Here is a 20,378-nt window from a genome sequence, read left to right as displayed (position 1 = left end):
TGTGGAGTATAAGTGTTCAAATGAAGAGGGTTATTGCTCTGACTGTGTCCTGATATTTAATATGGCTTCCACTTAGGCTTAGGGTCCATTTGTTTGGATGAGTATCAAAATTGTGTATTGAAATGAGGGAAATGGGTGAACATATAAGGGCCACAATGACAACACAAGTAACAAGTTGTTTCTATTGGTGTGAGATCATTACAACCAGTTGGGCAATGATTCAACACTCTCTAGGTATTGTCCACAACACTTTCTAGCACTTTCTATACCATTGGTTCATGGTCACTGAGAGACAACCAACACCTATCAATGAGATGGGTTCTTGGTCTCAGGTCCTCCATGTTGCTGTTTTTTTCAACGGTTTGCCTCAATTCTTAGTAGTCTCCTGATGAGTTGGTGAAATGTCATACACAACATTTTGGGTATAATAGAATGATGGCCATGACTGCGGACCCAACTTTTATCAGACTAATCTTCATAATTATGCTGCAATATCGTAGCCTGAGTTGCTGAGTACAACAAGAGTACCACACGATTTGATAGACAGTGGATAAACTGATAGACACTGTCCACACAGATCATATCACTTTACTGAATAATGGTGAATTTTAGAGTCTGGTCCTCTCCAAACTTTGCTATATTCTGGCTTTTGACGTGCGTGTTAAGAACATTTTCTAATATTGTTACCTCAGAAATAAACGTTTTAGCTCACTTTCTGTATAGGTTACTGAAGGTTATTTGGAACACAATTCATTAGGGTACTTGGTTACTGGAGTGACAAGTGTATTGTTCAAGTAAAAACGTTTTTTTTGGCTCAATTTCAATAAATAGCTTTGAACCACTTTAACACATTGTTAAACTGTACAGCTGTGTACATGCAACATACATAATATACCTTATGGGTGGTTAGGCTGCAATATACCAGAGCGGAGTTATAATGCAGAATCTGATGCAAAACTGGTTTACTTGAGGCTAGACCACCTCTTTCTTGTGCATTGAGGGCATAGAAAAACCTTGCGTTATCAGATCCTCAATGTCTGATCTAAATCAATATGGATATGTAAGATTTACCCTTGATCTACTATTGATTGCTATATGGACAATCATTTTTACTGTATATAATGGGAAAATGAAAGTTAGTCAAAGTAGCAATTCTTTTTACATTTACAACTCCAACAAAAGCCTTTCATACAATCCATTCATAAGCAATTAACAACACCATCATACATACGTAAGTACATCACTCTATGGCTGTCTTAATATAGATAACGCATGTGTTTATAGATTCCAGTGTGCTGTTTAAGTAGGCTTTATGCATTGCAGAATAATGGGTTATGTAGTCTTTATAAACCACCCTCGTAGACCTTTTCCTGCTCATTTAGTATTTCTATAGATGAGCTGAATCACTGACAGTTTTTTTTCTCCAACTGCAGCAATATTATGCTGTCAGCATTCCGAGTAAATAAATAAATACATCACACAACCTCATCCCTTCCGTACGTACATGGCCAAAAACATCAAATAAAACAGATGGTTAAATTTGAGAATATTTCTAGCTAACTCATTTCAAAATAGATTCTCAGGGAATGTCCAATGGAAACCAAGATGGAGAAGGAAGTGGAGTGGAATGCTGCTGAGAAGAAGTTGAGGAAAGTGAGGGCGACTAGAGGTAGTCATTTATGCTTCAGTCCTAATGAAAGAAAGCCATTTATAGGCGTTTGTTCTATGCTGCGTTCTTGAGTAGAACCAGTGTCCACGCTCCAGCCAAACCCACAAAAAGTGCAAACGGGGGGGTGCTTGTGAAACCAACTTTGTCCCGTGAAGTTCACTGTGTTTTCAACAGTTATTGATGTCTCCAGATGTTTCCATGAGAATCCCACTCTCCTTTTCAGTTTCATATGATGAAATTTGATGATAGATGACAGGTTAATATATTCTCGCAAGAACAACTCCCAGTTTATTGCAGGAGTGATAAGTTGTGTGCCATTTTCTGGTTCTGGTATGAGAAGACTGTCTTTCACCGTAAGAAATGCAGTTTTATGTTTACTTTTGTTTGCTCGCTCTTTCTTAGATGACTCCTCTGTACACCTAAGAGAGAGAAAGAAGTGGATGTATAGTAAATTAGTGTTAATCTTTACATACAGCGAGCTAAGAGTAATTATCCTGGTTCCATACTCTTTGTTGTCAAGCCATAAATGTCAGGAGTTGGCTAAGATGGTTTTCCATCTCTGAGGTCACATATTGATATGAAACATCTCACCAATTTCCAAGGATTGAACAATTACACTGTCTCAATGCTGTTCAATCTGTTCCTGTAATGGACAAAAAATGTACCATAAATCTATTGAGATATGTAGATACAAATTCACCTCACCACAAAACTACAAAATTATTTTGGCACACGAAAACCTGTCAGATATTAAGATTAGTGAATTGATAGATTAAACAGATGAGTGAATGTCTTTACTTTTCAGAAATGTCATCTAGTGGAGGTGCCAAACTCTCTTCTGTTCCTGTGAAGAGGCCTCCTTCCACTGATTTCAGTTCATCTGATTGATGTTGGTTGCTCCTTGATTTCACCTGTTAGATAAGAGTAACACTTTGTTAAAGGCCCAGTGCATTCAAAAACTTTATTTTTCTGTGTTGTATATGTTTTTCCACACTGAGGTTGGAATAATACTGTGCAATTGTGAAAATTATGATAGTTGTTTGAAAAGACCACCTGAAATGTCTACTTGTTATGGTGGGATGTAGTTTTGGCCTGCCGGGTGACATCGTCATGATTTAAATTAGTTAATAAACTGATAAGAAAGAGATCCAAACCTCTCTGCCAACAACAGATAGTTTTCAGTTTTCCCATCCCCACTCAGACCACTCCCAGACAGTCCTAGCTAAATTCTTGCTTGAGAAATTACTCTTTGCTAAAAATAAATTTTTGTTCCTTTTTTACAATTTTCATTTAAAACAATCACAGTAACGTACTTAATTGTTACCCAGAAATGATTTCATATTTCAAAAAGGCTGCGTTGGACCTTAAAACACCAAGGAAACCCATGTTAACCCAGAAACAAAGTAAAATTCCCTAACAAAAATTCAAAAGAGAAGTCAAAGTAGCAGTTACTGGGAAAGAAACACCCAGACAGTCACAGACAAAATAACCATCAAAGACCAAAAAATGTACTTGCAATCAAAGAAATTGACAATTGCTAACAGTCAGGTTTTAAGTTACAGGTCTTTAGGCTCAAAGAACAGCTCACCTTCCACACAAAGAGAAACACGATGGCTGCAATGGGAATTACAAGTAGTGACAGGAGGCTTCTCTCCACTACTTCTGGCAGGAACCTCAGAGACTCTTTCCCTGTAGGGACAGAAATGTTTCTAGTCTGTAAGATTATCGAAAAGGTGCAAGCAAAGAAATCATACAAAATCGGACCATTCAAACCATATGTATTTGAAAGCAGGCAAATAATTGTAATATTTTGTTTGTATTATTTCACCTTTATTTAATCAGGTAGGCCAGTTGAGAACAAGTTCTCATTTACAACTGCGACCTGACCAAGATAAAGTAAAGCAGTGCGACAAAAACAACAGCAGAGTTACACACGAGATAAACAAACGTACAGTCAATAACACAATAGAAAAATCTGTATACAGTGTGTGCAAATGAAGTAAGGAGGTAAGGCAATAAATAGGCCATAGTGGCGAAGTAATTACAATTTAGCAATTAACACTGGAGTGATAGATGTGCAGATGAGGATGTGTAAGTAGAAATACTGGTGTGCAAAAGAGCAGAAAAACAAAAACAAATATGGGGATAAGGTAGGTAGTAGGATGGGCTATTTACAGATGGGCTGTGTACAGCTGCAGCAATCGGTAAGCTGCTCTGACAGCTGACACTTAGAGTTGGTGAGGGAGATATAAGTCTCCAACTTCAGTGATTTCGGCAATTTGTTCCAGTCATTGGCAGCAGAGAACTGGAAGGAAAGGCGACCAAAGGGGGTGTTGGCTTTGGGGATGACCAGTGAAATATACCTGCTGGAGCGCGTGCTACAGGTGGGTGTTGCTATGGTGACCAGTGAGCTGAGATAAGGCGGGGCTTTACCTAGCAAAGACTTATAGATGACCTGGAGCGAGTGGGTTTGGTGACGACTATGTAGCGAGGGCCAGCCAACGAGAGCATACAGGTCACAGTGGTGGGTAGTATATGGGTCTTTGGTGACAAAATGGATGGCACTGTGATAGACTTCATCCAATTTGCTGAGTAGAGTGTTGGAGGCTATTTTGTAAATGACATCGCCAAAGTCAAGGATCGGTAGGATGGTCAGTTTTGAGGGTATGTTTGGCAGCATGAGTGAAGGAGGCTTTGTTGTGAAATAGGAAGCTGATCGCGATCGGTTGAAGAGCATGCATTTAGTTTTACTAGCGTTTAAGAGCAGTTGGAGGCCACGGAAGGAGTGTTGTATGGTATTGAAGCTCGTTTGGAGGTTTGTTAACACAGTGTCCAAAGAAGGGCCAGATGTATACAGAATGGTGTTGTCTGCGTAGAGGGGGGATCAAAGAATCACCTGCAGCAAGAGCGACATCATTGATATATAGAGAGAAAAGAGTCAGCTCGAGAATTGAACCCTGTGGCACCCCCTTAGAGACTGCCGGAGGTCCGGACAACAGGCCCTTCGAATTGACACACTGAACTCTATCTGAGAAGTAGTTAGTTAACCAGGTGAGGCAGTCATTAGAGAAACCAAAGCTGTTGAGTCTGCCGATAAGAATACGGTGGTTGACAGAGTAGAAAGCCTTGGCCAGGTCGACGAAGACGGCTGCACTGTACTGTCTTTTATCGATGGTGGTTATGATATCGTTTAGGACCTTGAGCGTGGCTGAGGTGCACCCGCGACCAGCTCGGAAACCAGATTGCATAGTGGACAAGGTACGGTGGGATTGGAAATGGTTGGTGATCTGTTTGTTAACTTGGCTTTCGAAGACATTAGATGGATATAGGTCTGTAACAGTTTGGGTCTAGAGTGTCTCACCCTTTGAATAGGGGAATGACCGCGGCCACTTTCCAATCTTTAGGAATCTCAGACGATACGAAAGAGAGGTTGAACAGACTAGTAATAGGGGTTGCAACAATGGTGGAGGGTAATTCTAGGAAGCGAGGGTCCAGATTGTCTAGCCCAGCTAATTTGCAGGGATCCAGATTTTGCAGCTCTTTCAGAACATCCGCTGTTGGGATTTGGGTGAAGGAGAAGCGTGGGGGTGCAGAGCTGTTGACTGAGGTTGGGGTAGCCAGGTGGAAAGCACGGCCAGCCGTAGAGATATTATTTCTGAAATTCTCGATTATCGTGGATTTATCGGTGGTGACAGTGTTTCCGAGCCACAGTGCAGTGGACAGCTGGGAGGACATGCTCTTATTCTCCATGGACTTTACAGTGTCCCAACACCTTTTGGAATTAGTGCTGCAGGATGCAAATTTCTGTTTGAAAAAACTAGCCTTTGCTTTCCTATCTGACTGTGTGTGTATTGGTTCCTGACTTCCCTGAAAAGTTGCATATCGCGGGGACTATTCGATGCTAGTGCAGTACGCCACAGGATGTTTTTGTGTTGGTCAAGGGCAGTCAAATCTGGAGTGAACCAAGGGCTATATCTGTTCTTAGATCTCCATTTTTTGAAAGGGGCATGCTTATTTAAGACCGTGAGGAAAGCACTTTTAAAGAACAACCAGGCATCCTGTACTGACGGGATGAGGTCACTATCCTTCCAGGATACCTGGGCCAGGTCGATTAAAAAGGCCTGCTTGCAGAAGTGTTTTAGGGAGTGTTTGGCAGTGATGATGGGGTGGTCGTTTGACCGCGGACCCATAACGGACGCAGGCAATGAGGCAGTGATAGCTGAGGTCTATTTAGAGTGTAAATTGGTCAGGATGATATCTATGAGGATGCCCATGTTTACGGATTTTGGGTTGTACCTGGTAGGTTCCTTGATAATTTGTGTGAGATTGAGGGCATCTATCTTAGATTGTAACCTCCTCAACTTCTTACTGACTAGAGTGCTCTACCTGTGCAGAGCACATGTCCTTTTGCATTTCCTGTCTCAAAAGTGCCCTTTTTATTTATTATAATATATTATTATAATATAATATATATAATATATATATAATATTACATAATATATATAATATAATATGATTATAATTTGTCATTGTTGTTCGAAACCCACTGCCCGCAAGTCGTCGCCACCCTCCATCCCATCCGTTGGTTGCGCCTGATTGGTTGCGCCTGATTGATGTAAATCAATGATAGCCCACCCTCCTTTCCTGATGTCAATCATGTGCTTATGAGGCACAGTAACTAGTGAAGCTGTGTTCGAAATACTCATACTAACCGCACTAACAATATTATTTGTGATGTAAATTGAGTATGTAGTCATGCTGGAAACCCTATACCCACTCCAATAGATCCACAGGTGACGCAATCTCAATCACACTCCACACTGCCCTCCATCGAGTTCCTGCACGACTCCAGGGCGAGGAAGCGTGCAGAAAGATCTTCGTCGACCCCTTCCACTCTGGTCACACACTATTTCAAAGAGTCAACTCTGGCAAACTGTTCAAGTAAATCACGAACAAAACCTTGCATCACCTGAACAGCTTCTTCCCCCACACCTTGGCCCTTACCGTGGCCACCTGGTACAAAATGATCTTCTCACTCATGGACTTTCCACTCTGCAATTTAATCCACGGACTATCCACCCTGTACTTTTATCCTACAACTGCACATTGCACTTTCTTCTGCGCTCTGCCACTGGTTACATATATATTTCCCCCATTGCACATCATCCTGTAATTTTTTTAAATTCATACATCTCTACATGCATCCGTTATAATGTTGTTTATAGTGTTTAGTGTATTCTGTAGTTTTTAGCTTCAGTTTTATAGTGTACATACTGTATGTGGATTGTGTAAGTTCTGTGTCTATATACACTACTGGTCAAAAGTTTTAGAACACCTACTCATTGAAGGGTTCTTCTTTATTTTGACCATTTTCTACATTGTAGAATAATAGTGAAGACATCAAAACTATGAAATAACACATGGAATCATGTAGTAACCAAAAAAGTGTTAAACAAATCAAAATACATTTTATATTTGAGATTCTTCAAATAGCTACCCTTTGCCTTGATGACAGCTTTGCACTCTTGGCATTCTCTCAACCAGATTCACCTGGAATGCTTTCAAACATTCTTGAAGGAGTTCCCACATATGCTGAGCACTTGTTGGCTGCTTTTCCTTCACTTTGTGGTCCGACTCATCCCAAACCATCTCAATTTGGTTGAGGTCTGGGGATTGTTGAGGCCAGGTCATCTAATGCAGCACTCCATCACTCTCCTTCTTGGTAAAATAGCCCTTACACAGCCTGGAGGTGTGTTGGGTCATTGTCCTGTACACATGCTGAGATCATCTGTTCATCCACACCGCGTCTCACGAAGACACGGCGGTTGGAACCAAAAATCTCCAATTTGGACTCATCACATCACAGGACTAATTTCCACTGATGTAATGTCCATTGCTCATGTTTCTTGGCCCAAGCAAGTCTCTTCTTATTATTTGTGTCCTTTGGTAGTGGTTTCTTTGCAGCAATTCGACCAAGAAGGCCTGATTTACAGTCTCCTCTGAACAGTTGATGTTGAGATGTGTCTGTTACTTGAACTCTGTGAAGCATTTATTTGGGCTGCATTTCCTGCGGCTGGTAACTCTAATGAACTTATTCTCTGCAGCAGTGGTAACTCTTCCATTCCCGTGGCTGTCCTCATGAGACACAGTTTCATAATAGGGCTTGATGGTTTTTGCGACTGCACTTAATTTTTTAAAATGTAACCTTTCTTTAACTAGGCAAGTCAGTTAAGAGCAAATTCTTATTTATAATGACGGCCTACACAGACAAAACCCGGATGACACTGGGCCAATTGTGCGCTGCCCTAATCTTCCTCTGGTTCTGTGACTCAGCTGAAGGGGCGGCAGATAGCCTAGTGGTTAGAGCGTTGGGCCAGTAAACGAAAGGTTGCTGGATCGAATCCCTGAGCTGACAGGGTACAAATCTGTCGTTCTGCATCTAAACAAGGCAGTTTGCCCACTGTTCTCCGGTAGGCCTTCATTGTAAATAAAAATTTGTTCTTAATTGACTTGCCTAGTTAAATAAAAAAAAAATATTAGCACTAATGTCACAATGGACCTTCCAAGCACTTGGTACGTTTCATGTTTTGTCATGTGAAGAAGAGATCTAACGCAAAAAAAGTATTCAATTCATTTAACCCTCCTGTTGTGTTCTTTTCATGTTAATTAATTCTGTTCCCAATCCAAAATGACCGCCCCATTATAGCTGATTATAAATCCGTAATAATACATATATTATCACCTAATGTTGTGTTAGATCTTTTTTATCAACTTAAGTTCTTGTGAACATTAAACATTTTGAACTTCTATTTGCTATTTATGACCTGTAGGCCTCAATGACCTGAGCTCATACAACTCATTTATGAGTTAAAAAAGCAGAATGTATGGATTATTTTGACAATAACAAATACTCAGATGAAACATATTGTGCTATTTATCACAGACTACTTTGTGTCAAAGTTTAACAAGGACTCTCCCCTCCTCACCAGTGTCATGATCAAAGATATTATCAAGAGCCTCACATACAGTATATCGTTTGGTCATTGTGCTGCCACAGAATGAATTGTGAGCAAGGCCTAAAAAAAATGTATATACCATTTTTCAGAGAGAGAACTTGTAAATCGGTCAAATCGACAGGAACACAGCAGGAGGGTTATTGGAGAGGTATTGGTGCCCATCCACCAAAGAAGAGAAATAGTATTTTTTAATTCCGGTATATGATTACCACCACATTATATCTTAGACGACTTAACAAGATCGAAACTGAGAGCTGACTCCTATGACCGTATCAGCATTGACCACTATCTGAATATTATCGAATGCAACAATGATGTAAGATAATATTTACACTTAAACAAAAACACTTCAACATTTACCTGATGTGGGGTATTTTGTTGCTATTGTAGTTGCTGGTGCCTTTGTTGTTGTTGGACAGGGAGGTGGATCGCATTCTTCTGGCGAATCTCTATTCGAACGGGCCGTTTTTAGAAAATCTTCAACAAACTGAAAATAGTGTCCTGTCTGCCATTTCTCGTCTCTGTAGTGGCACTCAAAATCAGACGTGATCACCTCCTAAGGATACAAAAGGGAAATAATAATCTCAACGATGTGAAATTCAAAACATAAACATGTTAGCTTTAACTTATTCCACCCAATGGCGTTCTCATTTAGCGATGCATCAAATAGTTCAAAGAACACAACTGGACAGAGATGTTTGAGCCCAAAATTAAGACATATAGGACAAGGGGGACTTAATTATCCATATTAGATTATGAGCAAAGTTAATATGAGTAATATGTTTCAACAATTTATTACATCTGCATTATCAACATATTTCTTCACTCTCATGAGACTACAAGAGATCCCCAGGTCCCTTTGTGAATACCTGATCTACCTGACAGATGATCCAGTCCTCACAATACATTATTGCTGACTACTGACAAGATATTTGTGCTAAGAACTTTTGTAAACCTGTTTATTAATTTATTCTAGTCTCTTGTATTTCTCTATTTCATGTCAATGGGCCAGAAAGAATTGCATGAATGTATGTGTTATTGGCCAGCTCCACTAAAAGCAGCTAGGTAGTCATCCCAGTCAAAGCCTCTATCCAACAAGTCCTTTGCCAATTCAGTCTTCAATGTTTTGAAGCAGTTGACACGTTCAACTAACCCATTGCACTATGGGTGGTATGCTTATTGCGATAATTGTAATTGGTAATGACATATTGGTATCATAAATATTATATGTATGGTAATGCACTTCAAAGGTGCATTTTTGAATAGCCTTAAACATGTGTCCTCATCTGTCATAGTAGCTATCGCAGTTACAGTATTAGTATTAGAACCAAAGCTCCAAACGTACCAAGTTCTTCATGTGATATCGCGTCTCTTTCAGCATTTCGATCAATATGCTGATATTATATTTGTTGGACGAAATGTTTCCAAACTTGTCTGCTAATCCTCGTAAACTGAGTTCCAAGTGGAAAACATTTAGCGTGACCCAACACATCCCACCCTGAAAAAGAAAACAATAATCAGGACATAATAATCATGGCTACTGGACAGTTTTGACATTTAAAAATTATAGTCCACCCTCTAAAAAGGTGAGGCATCACAGTCATTCGATTATATTTTCTAAGAAATACAAACATTTGAAGTTATAATAATAGTGTAATAATGCTATTGCGAAGAAAACAATCTTACCACTTCTTTTGGAATGTATGTCACAGGAATCTTGTAATCTTTAGGTATATTTTGTTTCTGTTCAAAAACAGACAATATCAAAACATTTTACCAAAAATGTTTGTTACCAAACTACAGATTTACATTAATGCTAATTAGTGTTGCACAGTATATCAAAACATCTGTACTTTTTTGATACTAGAACATGAAAAACTGTTGTTGTTACTGTCATCACTTTTCTCAAATGTGTCTTATGTCGTATACTGATTGAGAGGATCAAGTCTGCCTATCAGTGCAGCCGATGTCCCCTTAGCACGAGCGCACCGTTCATGCAACATGTTGGCTCCCCACTCATGCTGCACAGAAGTTAACACACTTGAATAATGCAACAAGGCATGTTGAAATGTTGATATTGTTAATTACTTATTGTAAAACAATGTTCATACAGGCTAGAAAACTTTACAATACAAGATGATACCGGCAGCTTCCAGCTTTGTAGGCTAACTTTCCTTGCTAGCTTACAGATGACGCTGACATCAATTCAATATCCTAGTACTTTGTTTGTGATGCAAAATATGATGATTTCAAAGCTAATTGTCTCCAAAAACGTCATTAATTCACTTAATCATCTCCATCCAAAGATACTTTCTCCCTTCACCGGTCACGTCTCTTTCTCACCGAACTAAACTGACTGTGTGGGCGTGTGACTCATCATGAATGACGTCATTACTGGGTTTAAAGAGACAGCGGGCACTTTATAAAAGAAGAGATTGCTACTTCTATGAACATTTTGTTGATCAGTACAATAAAATAAGTCCCAAATGGAAGGTAAACAGATTGTCTTATCTGTAGCCATATGAAAGCAGCGAAAACAAGCTCAAAACTCAATGCATGTACACACTCCTATTGAATATGCATCCACCTGTATTGTGGATAGACCGCCTAGTACATCTTGATTTCCCAGTTTATCAATAGAGATTTACTATTCAAATAATTGATTACCATTATTTTGTTATTTAGTTAGATTGGTAAAAACAAAGCCAAATTAATTGTATGATTTTATAATTGATTCATTAATGCAAACATAGCTGTCCCTGAAACATGTCGACATCAAATTTCAAATGTAATGATATTGAACTCAAAAGATTTCCAACTATTGAAGAGAGCAGTATTGGAGTTTATCTGTCTGGATCAAGTGCCATTCTGTGACTTTGGCTAATACGCCTGTTTTGCTGTGGTATCGTTTTGGTATTGAGTATCATGATGGTATCGAGTATTGCGATATTAAACCTGGTATCAGTATCGAAGTAAAAATTCCGGTATCGTGACAATGCTAATGCAGGAAGTCCTACTGCATTACAATACTCATTCGGATAATAAGTGGTATTAGGAAACAATGACTGAATCTAAATGGATCAATGTATCAAAGTATAAAGTTTACAAATGAATTGTGTGCATCTGGCATTGCAACAATGTTACGACTAAGCCAAAAGGTTGATTTCGAAAGGATCCCTGGTTGAGAATAAGACTACATGCTGCCAGTAACTGGATCGAGACAGCTAAATACAATAAGAGCATTAGCCGAAGAGGTTTCATTTGCAGTTTTGGTGGCTTGAAGAAGTAAGTACGTCCGAGGACCTTACCAATAGTGAAATGCTTGTGATGTCATCTGTTACAGCATCTCCAAATTCACTTGAGTGAACTCCAAATGTGGTGCACAGCAATAAATGGACACAGATGCGTATCCAAATCTGAAAACCAAGAAAAACAAACACACAACATCATGAGAAATGTCTACAGATAAATATGCTATTAGCGTAACTAGCTGTTGCCTACAATTGAAGAGTTTCTTTTCAGAAATGTTGGTATATTAACTTTTATTGTTTTAAAGACATTCTTAAATAGATTGGTGTGCTTTTTCACTATCTAATTATGGCATGAGGTTGTTCAATGACAGATGTACTGTATTTGTTTAAAATCTGTCACTTGGTTTCATTTCAGAGAGACAATCGTATTTTTTGGGGGCAAAATGCTACTTTTCCACCTCACTCTCTGATAATTGTTTTATAAAGAACAGTACAAATGATACATTTGTGACAAATATTATACTTCTTTATAATTCAATACAGTAATACGAGATTTGTATGTAAAACATTTTACATTTGAGTAATTTAGCAGATGTTCTTATCCAGAGCAACTTACAGTAAGTGCATTCATCTTTAGATAATTGGGTAAGACAACCACATATCACAGTAAAATATACAGATACCAACATTTAATTCCAGCTAAACAATGAATATATAGCGTTTTGCAAAAAAACACATTCTCATACACATCTACAATCTATGAATAAAATATCTGATAAACAAGAATTTCGATAGAAAAAAATGTGGATATAGCATTTTGGAAATAAATAATTTAATTGGACATAATCCACTAAAGTTAACCCTTGGCCGATCTTAGTTGATCAAAGGTAGCAACCTGACACTTACAAAACATCCTAGGCATGAGAAGAGAAGAGCACATATCCACGCAACTTTATTTTCACCATAGTGATGATAATGTTCCCTTAGAAGTCGGTCTTCAAACACTAGGCTCTGTAAAATAGACGGTGACAGACCATTAACGCTCTAGTCCTTTCTAGACACAGCTTGCCATTATGTGGCTGTCTTCAGCTAATTGGCCCACTTCAATCTTCTGAATTGCAGCCTTGGTATCCAGACCAGGCCTTTCACTGTCTAATGACTAATGCCTATAGTGTTTCAGTGTGACAGTCTGCCTACACCTTGCCCCTGGGGCATTCCCTCGCCCCTGTCACCACTTCCACCCTTTTCCCCATGACAGTCTGAGCATGTTATGGGCAATTCCACAGTAACGGAATTACACTTTGACCCAGTATTTTCACTTTTAAATGTATGCCAAAAAAAAACATTGATTTTAAAGTTTAACAAACCATAAAATTCTGAACAAGGACTACTTTTAACAATCTCCACTGAAAAATGTACAAAAACGAATTTAGTGATATAAAGTTGCAGATGCAAACTTTGGTAATGGAATTATGGTCAAATTTCCCTCAGGTGATTATCTGTTAAATATCTGCTCCGAATTAAGATTCAACGATGTCTGCAGAAAGAATGGGGTGTCAGCTGTGACATGGCACCTTGAGTTTGAAATAATCTCAGTAACACTTCATTAAGGGGTCCATATTACAGTGCAGTTACATATGTGTAAATACACTGTAACAAGTATTGTAATGAAGTTTAATACTTCAGAGTTACACTGTAATAACATGTAACTGGTGGTAATTGCAGTCTGTAATTACAGGGGTGTAACAACGAATGCTTGTTAAATGTAAAAGTTTCCAATACCATCCCAACGCAGCATATTTCAGCCTGCACAAACCATGTTATAAGTGTTAGCCAATTGAAAACCGACCACCTCATTGAGACAACTCTGCAATAAAGGTCTGGAAAAAATGGGTTCAAATGGTTGACATAAAAAAATACTATAAATTGTTAAATCATTTAATGTTCATTTGAAAATGGGTCAGTTATTTTAACCATCAATTACATTTTTTTTAGACACATTAATAAACAGTTATGGTCAAATTGTGAGAGAGTCATTCGTGCTTGCCAAATTGTAACCCTATGAAGCTTGGTTGAATAATGGTTAATAAATGCACTTAAAAATGTCATTAGACAAACTGTCGATCATGTAACCTTGCAAGGGTTTTCACTGTTGGAACATTCTCACTTTTGGATGGGATACATTGGTGCAATTATTTATTTATCCAAGGAATCATGTCAAGGTCTGCCCATCTGTGCAACATGTTCGAAATAACGGCAACCTCGAACATGCCCAAGTGTTGACACTGACTTCATGTAACAGTGTGTAAAGAACGGGATCGAGAAGGTCATTGTGCAAATTCCACAAATGAAAGATTGCTTTAAAAAAAGGTGTTGTATTTCAAAAATGTCAACACGTGAGACAGAAAGTACATTTTTCATGCAATTTGTTTAGCTTTTTTGGATACATGAATTCTTCCTTGATGAATTAGCATAGGTAGTAAGCTAGAGTTTGCTAGTTAACTGCCGCTAGATAGCTAGCAAATGTTAGCTAGTTTTTGTTGGGCCTACCAACTAGGCTAGCTAGTTAGTTAAAGAATAGACTTTCCATGCAATCTGTTGTTTTTTTGGATAAGCTAGCATGCTAGCTAGCTACCTAAAGTTGGCAAATATGTTATGGTTGCTAGTCACTAGCTAGCTAGCTAACGTTAGCTGGGCTCTTCCCTGAACCTTTTTCTAAGGGGATCTGTTAGCTAGTTACTTGTGTCAACACAAACACTATTGTTGCTAGCTGGATAACGTGAGAACTAGCTAAGATGCTAGTTAGGCCTAGCTAGCTATATGCATAAAGTACAGAAATCATGATGATGATAACTAGGGGTAATGAATAGTGTCTATGTCTTCTCTACCACAGATTCCCACAAGGTCTCAGACTCCAGGATGGGAAAATGCCAACAAGAAAGAAGCAGATGAGGTCAGAGACAGAGTTGTCCATTGTTACTTGTAATGTTAAAAAGGGAAGAAAAAGAAAATCCCATATTTCAAAATTAGCTAGCTATCTAGGCTACTCAGCATAATTTAGGCTAAAGATTTGAGTCACCACTAGAATAGTTGTTTTTATGTTATAGGCCTATATCAATTTTAACAAGCTAAATCCGGTGTAACACATTAATTGCATTGTACTTATACAGATATTACATGTACTATGTGGTGTACTAGTGTGTTTATCCTCCCACTTGGATGGCGCTTCCGGAAGCCTTAAACTAAGGGCCAGGTTTTCAGGATATATAAGTACACATTAATTACAAGTAAGTACCATTCAAGATGCACTTCATTTTAAGTAGCTGAATCCTGTGTAACACCTTGTAATTGCATTGTACTTATGCAGATATTACTGTACTCTGTGGTGTAATTGTGGGTTTATCCCCTCACTTGGATGGAGGTTAAGGTTGTCACAACAGGTAACGTACACATTAATTACAAGTTATCTTTTTATTCTAAACTGGGATGACAACCGTATGGTAGACCCCAGTCAGTGAGGTAGACCTATATCTGATCTGGTTTTGTAAACTCAACCAAGTTAACCCAGATGTTACACTCTTTTGGGGTAAGTGCTAGCAACAACGAGTGGATATTTTGAATAGTGCGTATTCACGGGTAGGTAATTAGAGTTTATTGATCCTCTAACCTTTGTAATCTCTGACACCCAGCACATCTGTCCACAAGCGATTACAACCTTGTGACAGGTATTACTGAATCAGATGCAGCTGAGAAGAAACTAAAGACTAAATTGGTGAATTTAGTGAATTTAGTGGAAACTTGCCCATTTGTAACAAGCATTAGTTACACCTCTGTAATAACATTACCACCAGTTACATGTTGTTATTATAATTAACTGCATGTTACAGTGAAATGACATGTGTAATTACACTGTAATAAGGACCCATTCAAATTATGTGCTACCAAAAATCTATTTTGGTTAATGAACTACAGTAAGTGAAGTGGATTTACACCCGGTAATGGAATTAAGGTAATGGAATTACATCATGGTTCCCTGATCTGTTCTACACAGTAATGTATAATTATGGATATTAACGTCATATTCTTCGTTTTTGATATCGATTTTTGGGTAATTCCGTTACCAAATTGGTAACATATTTCTGAGATTTAATCACTTAATAATTCACTAACAAAATTGTTATCATTAAAAACACTATAACTAACTGGTAGGTCTACCTTTACTTGTTACTTCAGTGAACTTTCATCATCCTCCCTCCTCATGAGGGAGAGAAATTAGAAAATATATGTAGGTTTTTGGTCACGAAATTACAAGACAGTATTTCTTAAACTTACAGAAGGTAGACAATTTCTCCAAAGCTAAATATAACTGTTTACATTGGTTGGTAAGGGTCTTTACATCAACATTGTGATGTATTTATGATACCTTTTTTCTGGTAGATGTTTTCTAAAATGTATGCACGCATGACTGTAATTGCTTTGGATTAAGGCACCTGCTAAATGGCATTTATTATTATTATATATTCAGACCCCTTTTCCATCTGTTTATCCAGAAATAAAAGTCTTAACTTAGGCCACTTTTTTACATGGAAAATGTATCTATGCCATTTCCCCAAATTATAGACTCTTAGCTTTCATTTGACACCCAATTTGATATGCTCCTATGAACTTCAGATGTTGGTGCTCATGGGTCCTTTTTGATGGAAATTCCCTTATGCAACAGACTGACCTGACCCACACCTTACCCCCTCATAGCCCAGATAGGAACTCAATATTAGGAAGGCGTTCTGAATGTTTTGAGCACTGTGTATATTATCAAGGGCCGGTTGCACCAGTTGGTTTTAAGTGGTTCATATCTCTACAGCCAACGTAAAATGCGCTCTATGCTGGACCTAAAAATTTGATGTGTGGCAACACCGTAAGCCCTTCTAGAGGTATGCCTGGGCGTAGATTATACGCCTAGTAGAGAGCAGGCGTAGGTTTTTAAATTGGGACTATTGTCATCATGATATGCACAGAAAATAATAGAAATCTATATTTTCAAAAGGATGTGAGTCTCGTGTTCATATTTCACAACCTCCACATAGTTTTTGAGTTGCCTATCAGTCAAAAGCAAAAAAATACACCTGATTTATTCTACATTATAGCATCCTACCTTTTTATGATCAGTGATAGATTAGCAAATAGATTAGCTACCACCACTATTTATTAGTCCAGCCAGAGATAAATAACCGAATATATGCTACAGACGGAGATTAAGTAAAACAAAATCAAATTCATTGATTATCCGACAAGTCAAGGGCTTTTGGTTGGGATATAGGCTACTACGCGTGTGAAGAGCAAAATAATCAACTTGTAGCAAAGTTTTCTGACCAGTGCTAAACAAGGTAGACTAAAGATTATGATCATGAGCGCTCACCTCAATATAGCTAATTGTAACCAAATATCCAAGCAGAGATTCAGTGAAAAACATTTGACGTTGATTGATTTATTAAGATGAGTCCCCACACTTGTCTCAAACAATCAAAAATGGTGGTGAAATGATACACTACATGACCAAAAGTATGTGGAAACCTGCTCGTCAAACATCTCATTCCAAAATCATGGCATTGATATGGAGTTGGTCTCCCCTTTTATGCTATAACAGCCTCCATACTTCTGGGAAGGCTTTCACACTAGATGTTGGAACATTGCTGTGGGGACTTGCTTCCATTCAGCCACAAGAGCATTGGTGAAGTCGGGCACTGATGTTGGGCGATTAGGCCTGGCTCGCAGTCGGCATTCCAATTCATCCAAAAGGTGTTAGATGGGGTTGAGGTCAGGGATCTGTGGGGACAAGTCAAGTTCTTCCACACCGATCTCAACAAACCATTTTTGTATGGACCTCGCTTTGTGCACGGGGGCATTGTTATGCTGAAACAGAAAAGGGCCTTCCCCAAATTGTTGCCATAAAGTTGGATGCACAGAACCGTCTAGAATGTCATAGTATGCTGTAGCATTAAGATCTCCTTCACTGGAATTAAGGGGCTTAGCCCGAAACATGAAAAACCTCCCCAGACCATTATTCCTCCTCCACAAACTTTACAGTTGGCACTATGCATTGGAGCAGGTAGCGTTCTCCTGGCATCTGCCAAACCCAGATTTGTCCGTTGAACCGCCAGATGGTGAAGCATGATTCATCATTCCAGAGAATGTGTTTCCACTGCCCCAGAGTCCAATGGCAGCGAGCTGTACACCACTCCAGACGAATCTTGTCATTGCGCATGCTGATCTTAGGCATGTGTGCTGCTGCCTGGCCATGGAAACCCATTTCATGAAGCTCTTGACGAACAGTTGTGCTGACGTTGCTTCCAGAAGCAGTTTGGAACTTGGTAGTGAGTGTTGCAACCAAAAACAGCAGATTTTAACGTGCTACGTGCTTCATCACTCGGTAGTCCCGTTCTATGAGCTTGCGTGGCCTACCACTTCTCAGCTGAGCCGTTGTTGCTCCTAGACGTTTCCACTTCACAATAACAGCACTTACAGTTGACCGGGGGAGTTCTAGTAGGGAAGAAAATGTATGAACTGAGTTCTTGGAAAGGTAGCATCCTATGACGGTGCCACGTTGAATGTCACTGAGCTCTTCAGTAAGGCCATTCTGCTGCCAATGTTTGTCTATGGAGATTGCATGGTTGTGTGCTCGATTTAATACACCTGTCAGCAATGGGTGTGGCTGAAATAGCCGAATCCACTAATTTCAAGGGTTGTCCACATACTTTTGTATATAGTGTAGTTGACCACACACGGCTATTGTTTTAAATTATTTAAAACAGTTGGATGACTTTGGGAGTTTCGGTAAGCAACAATTTGATACATGCCTTCAATTGCATTAACCTACTTTATTACAATTTTTTCGACATTCAGTGATAATCGTTCCCCCTATAATTAATTGATCCATCCAGTTGTGGTTAAGCAAACGTGCATGCATAGTGGTGGGCTTTGCGAAGTACCATGCATCGCAAAGTTTAGAAATGCCACAAGGATGGTATGAATGTGCAGTGCTTATGCCGGACTTAGCAACAATTAGTCTCATTTTGATTGTTGCAACAGGTGTAAATTCTGATCCCGAAGTCGGACATAGCTACGCCCGACCTAGCATTTAAGACCAACTTATTTACGCAGATGTGCTATTAGTAAAACGCATTATCACCTGTAACCCAACCCTATAAAATGTAGACAGGCAAAAGCATGGGGTTTATACATCTGCATTTACCCCATTGGACACAAAATCCTGATTGTTATTATTCATCATTTTATCATACAGATGAATATATAAATAAGAAAAAAAATGTTTGTTGTTTCTATTACAAAGTATGTTATTGCCCTTTTAAGGACATTGCCCCTTTACGAGCTCCGTTAGTAGCTACACCTAAGCCATGCTTGAAACTCCATGCTACACGCAGATGAAGGAGTAGAGAAATAAACGTGGTAGCAATGCAAAACTGTGATCCCTCTCTTTATTTTTAACAAAGGCCAAAACTGTTTTCAAAAGTGTTTTTCCCGCAACTGCATTGACTGCTTGTCAGAATACGTTTCCCTCCTATGGCTCTCACAACTTTAATACCTCTCGAGAATAATATTTATCTCACACCCAACAAGCCGACTAGGTAAGTAGGTAAAGTATTCTACAATGGGGTTGTCTTCAAAAAAAATGTTAGAACAACATTACAATCGCAAATATAGTAGCACTGGAAAGTTACATCCTGAATGATAAAGTATAGGCTTTAAATTACTTTGCCAGCAGTTACAATAGGCTACACACGGTTGTCTGAGTTGAGTTCTGCTGTGGTGAGCATTATCGACGATTTAATTCCATTCATCGGGGTTTAATCCACAATCAGGCATGTCAGTTCAGTGCACACAGGGTAACAGAGAAAATAAAATATTAGAGAATACATATTTCGTAGAGAAGACATGCTTCTGTCTGGAGATTTTATTGTGAATCTACAATGATCTCAAAAACGATCTCTCCAGAATCCATATGAGGAAAATATGTTGCAGTGACGGAGAACTTTACCCCTGTCTATGCTTCAAACAAAGGAAATAAAACCCAGGTGTTGTGGTCATTATTTTACAATTAGCTATACGACAATTGAGCAAAAGTTCAAACTACTTTGGTGTAGCACTTGGTCTTAATAAAGTGTCAAGTGAGGCAGGAAAATGCCAGGCCCTGGTGGAACAGCCATTGTTTCACAGTGGCACGTTTGGACAGTGGTAAACTGTCACTGGTAACCCACTTCAAGATTAGGAAATGGATATAATAGCATCATACAGTGGCTTTGACATCTGGCTTTGGTTAAACTGAGAGAACACAATGGTGTCAGGGTCTTGTGAGGGATGTTATGAGGGCTACTTCAGAGACGCATGAATTGAGATTCTGTTTGTATCCAAGAAAATCAGATTGGA

General features: G+C 38.9%; 1 protein-coding gene across 1 annotated transcript in view; it reads right to left on the bottom strand.

The window, feature by feature from the left end:
• Window positions 1-753: 753 nt before the first annotated feature.
• LOC115152333 (kit ligand) overlaps window positions 754-20,378 on the bottom strand; it is a 46,541-nt gene continuing 26,916 nt past the window's right edge. Inside the window, exons 2-9 of the mRNA XM_029697102.1 lie at window positions 11,994-12,101; window positions 10,372-10,428; window positions 10,031-10,183; window positions 9,046-9,241; window positions 3,258-3,358; window positions 2,468-2,580; window positions 2,261-2,312; window positions 754-2,088 (exon numbers count right to left, since the gene is read on the bottom strand). Coding sequence (XP_029552962.1) covers window positions 2,282-2,312; window positions 2,468-2,580; window positions 3,258-3,358; window positions 9,046-9,241; window positions 10,031-10,183; window positions 10,372-10,428; window positions 11,994-12,101 — 759 coding nt within the window. The 3' untranslated portion in view covers window positions 754-2,088; window positions 2,261-2,281. The remainder of the gene's footprint in view (window positions 2,089-2,260; window positions 2,313-2,467; window positions 2,581-3,257; window positions 3,359-9,045; window positions 9,242-10,030; window positions 10,184-10,371; window positions 10,429-11,993; window positions 12,102-20,378) is intronic.

The sequence above is a fragment of the Salmo trutta genome, chromosome 17 (genome assembly GCF_901001165.1).
Source record: "Salmo trutta chromosome 17, fSalTru1.1, whole genome shotgun sequence".
NCBI classification, from domain to species: Eukaryota; Metazoa; Chordata; class Actinopteri; order Salmoniformes; family Salmonidae; genus Salmo; species Salmo trutta.
The sequence above is the reverse complement of the archived record's forward strand: the minus strand, read 5'-3'. Positions and strand labels throughout refer to the sequence as shown.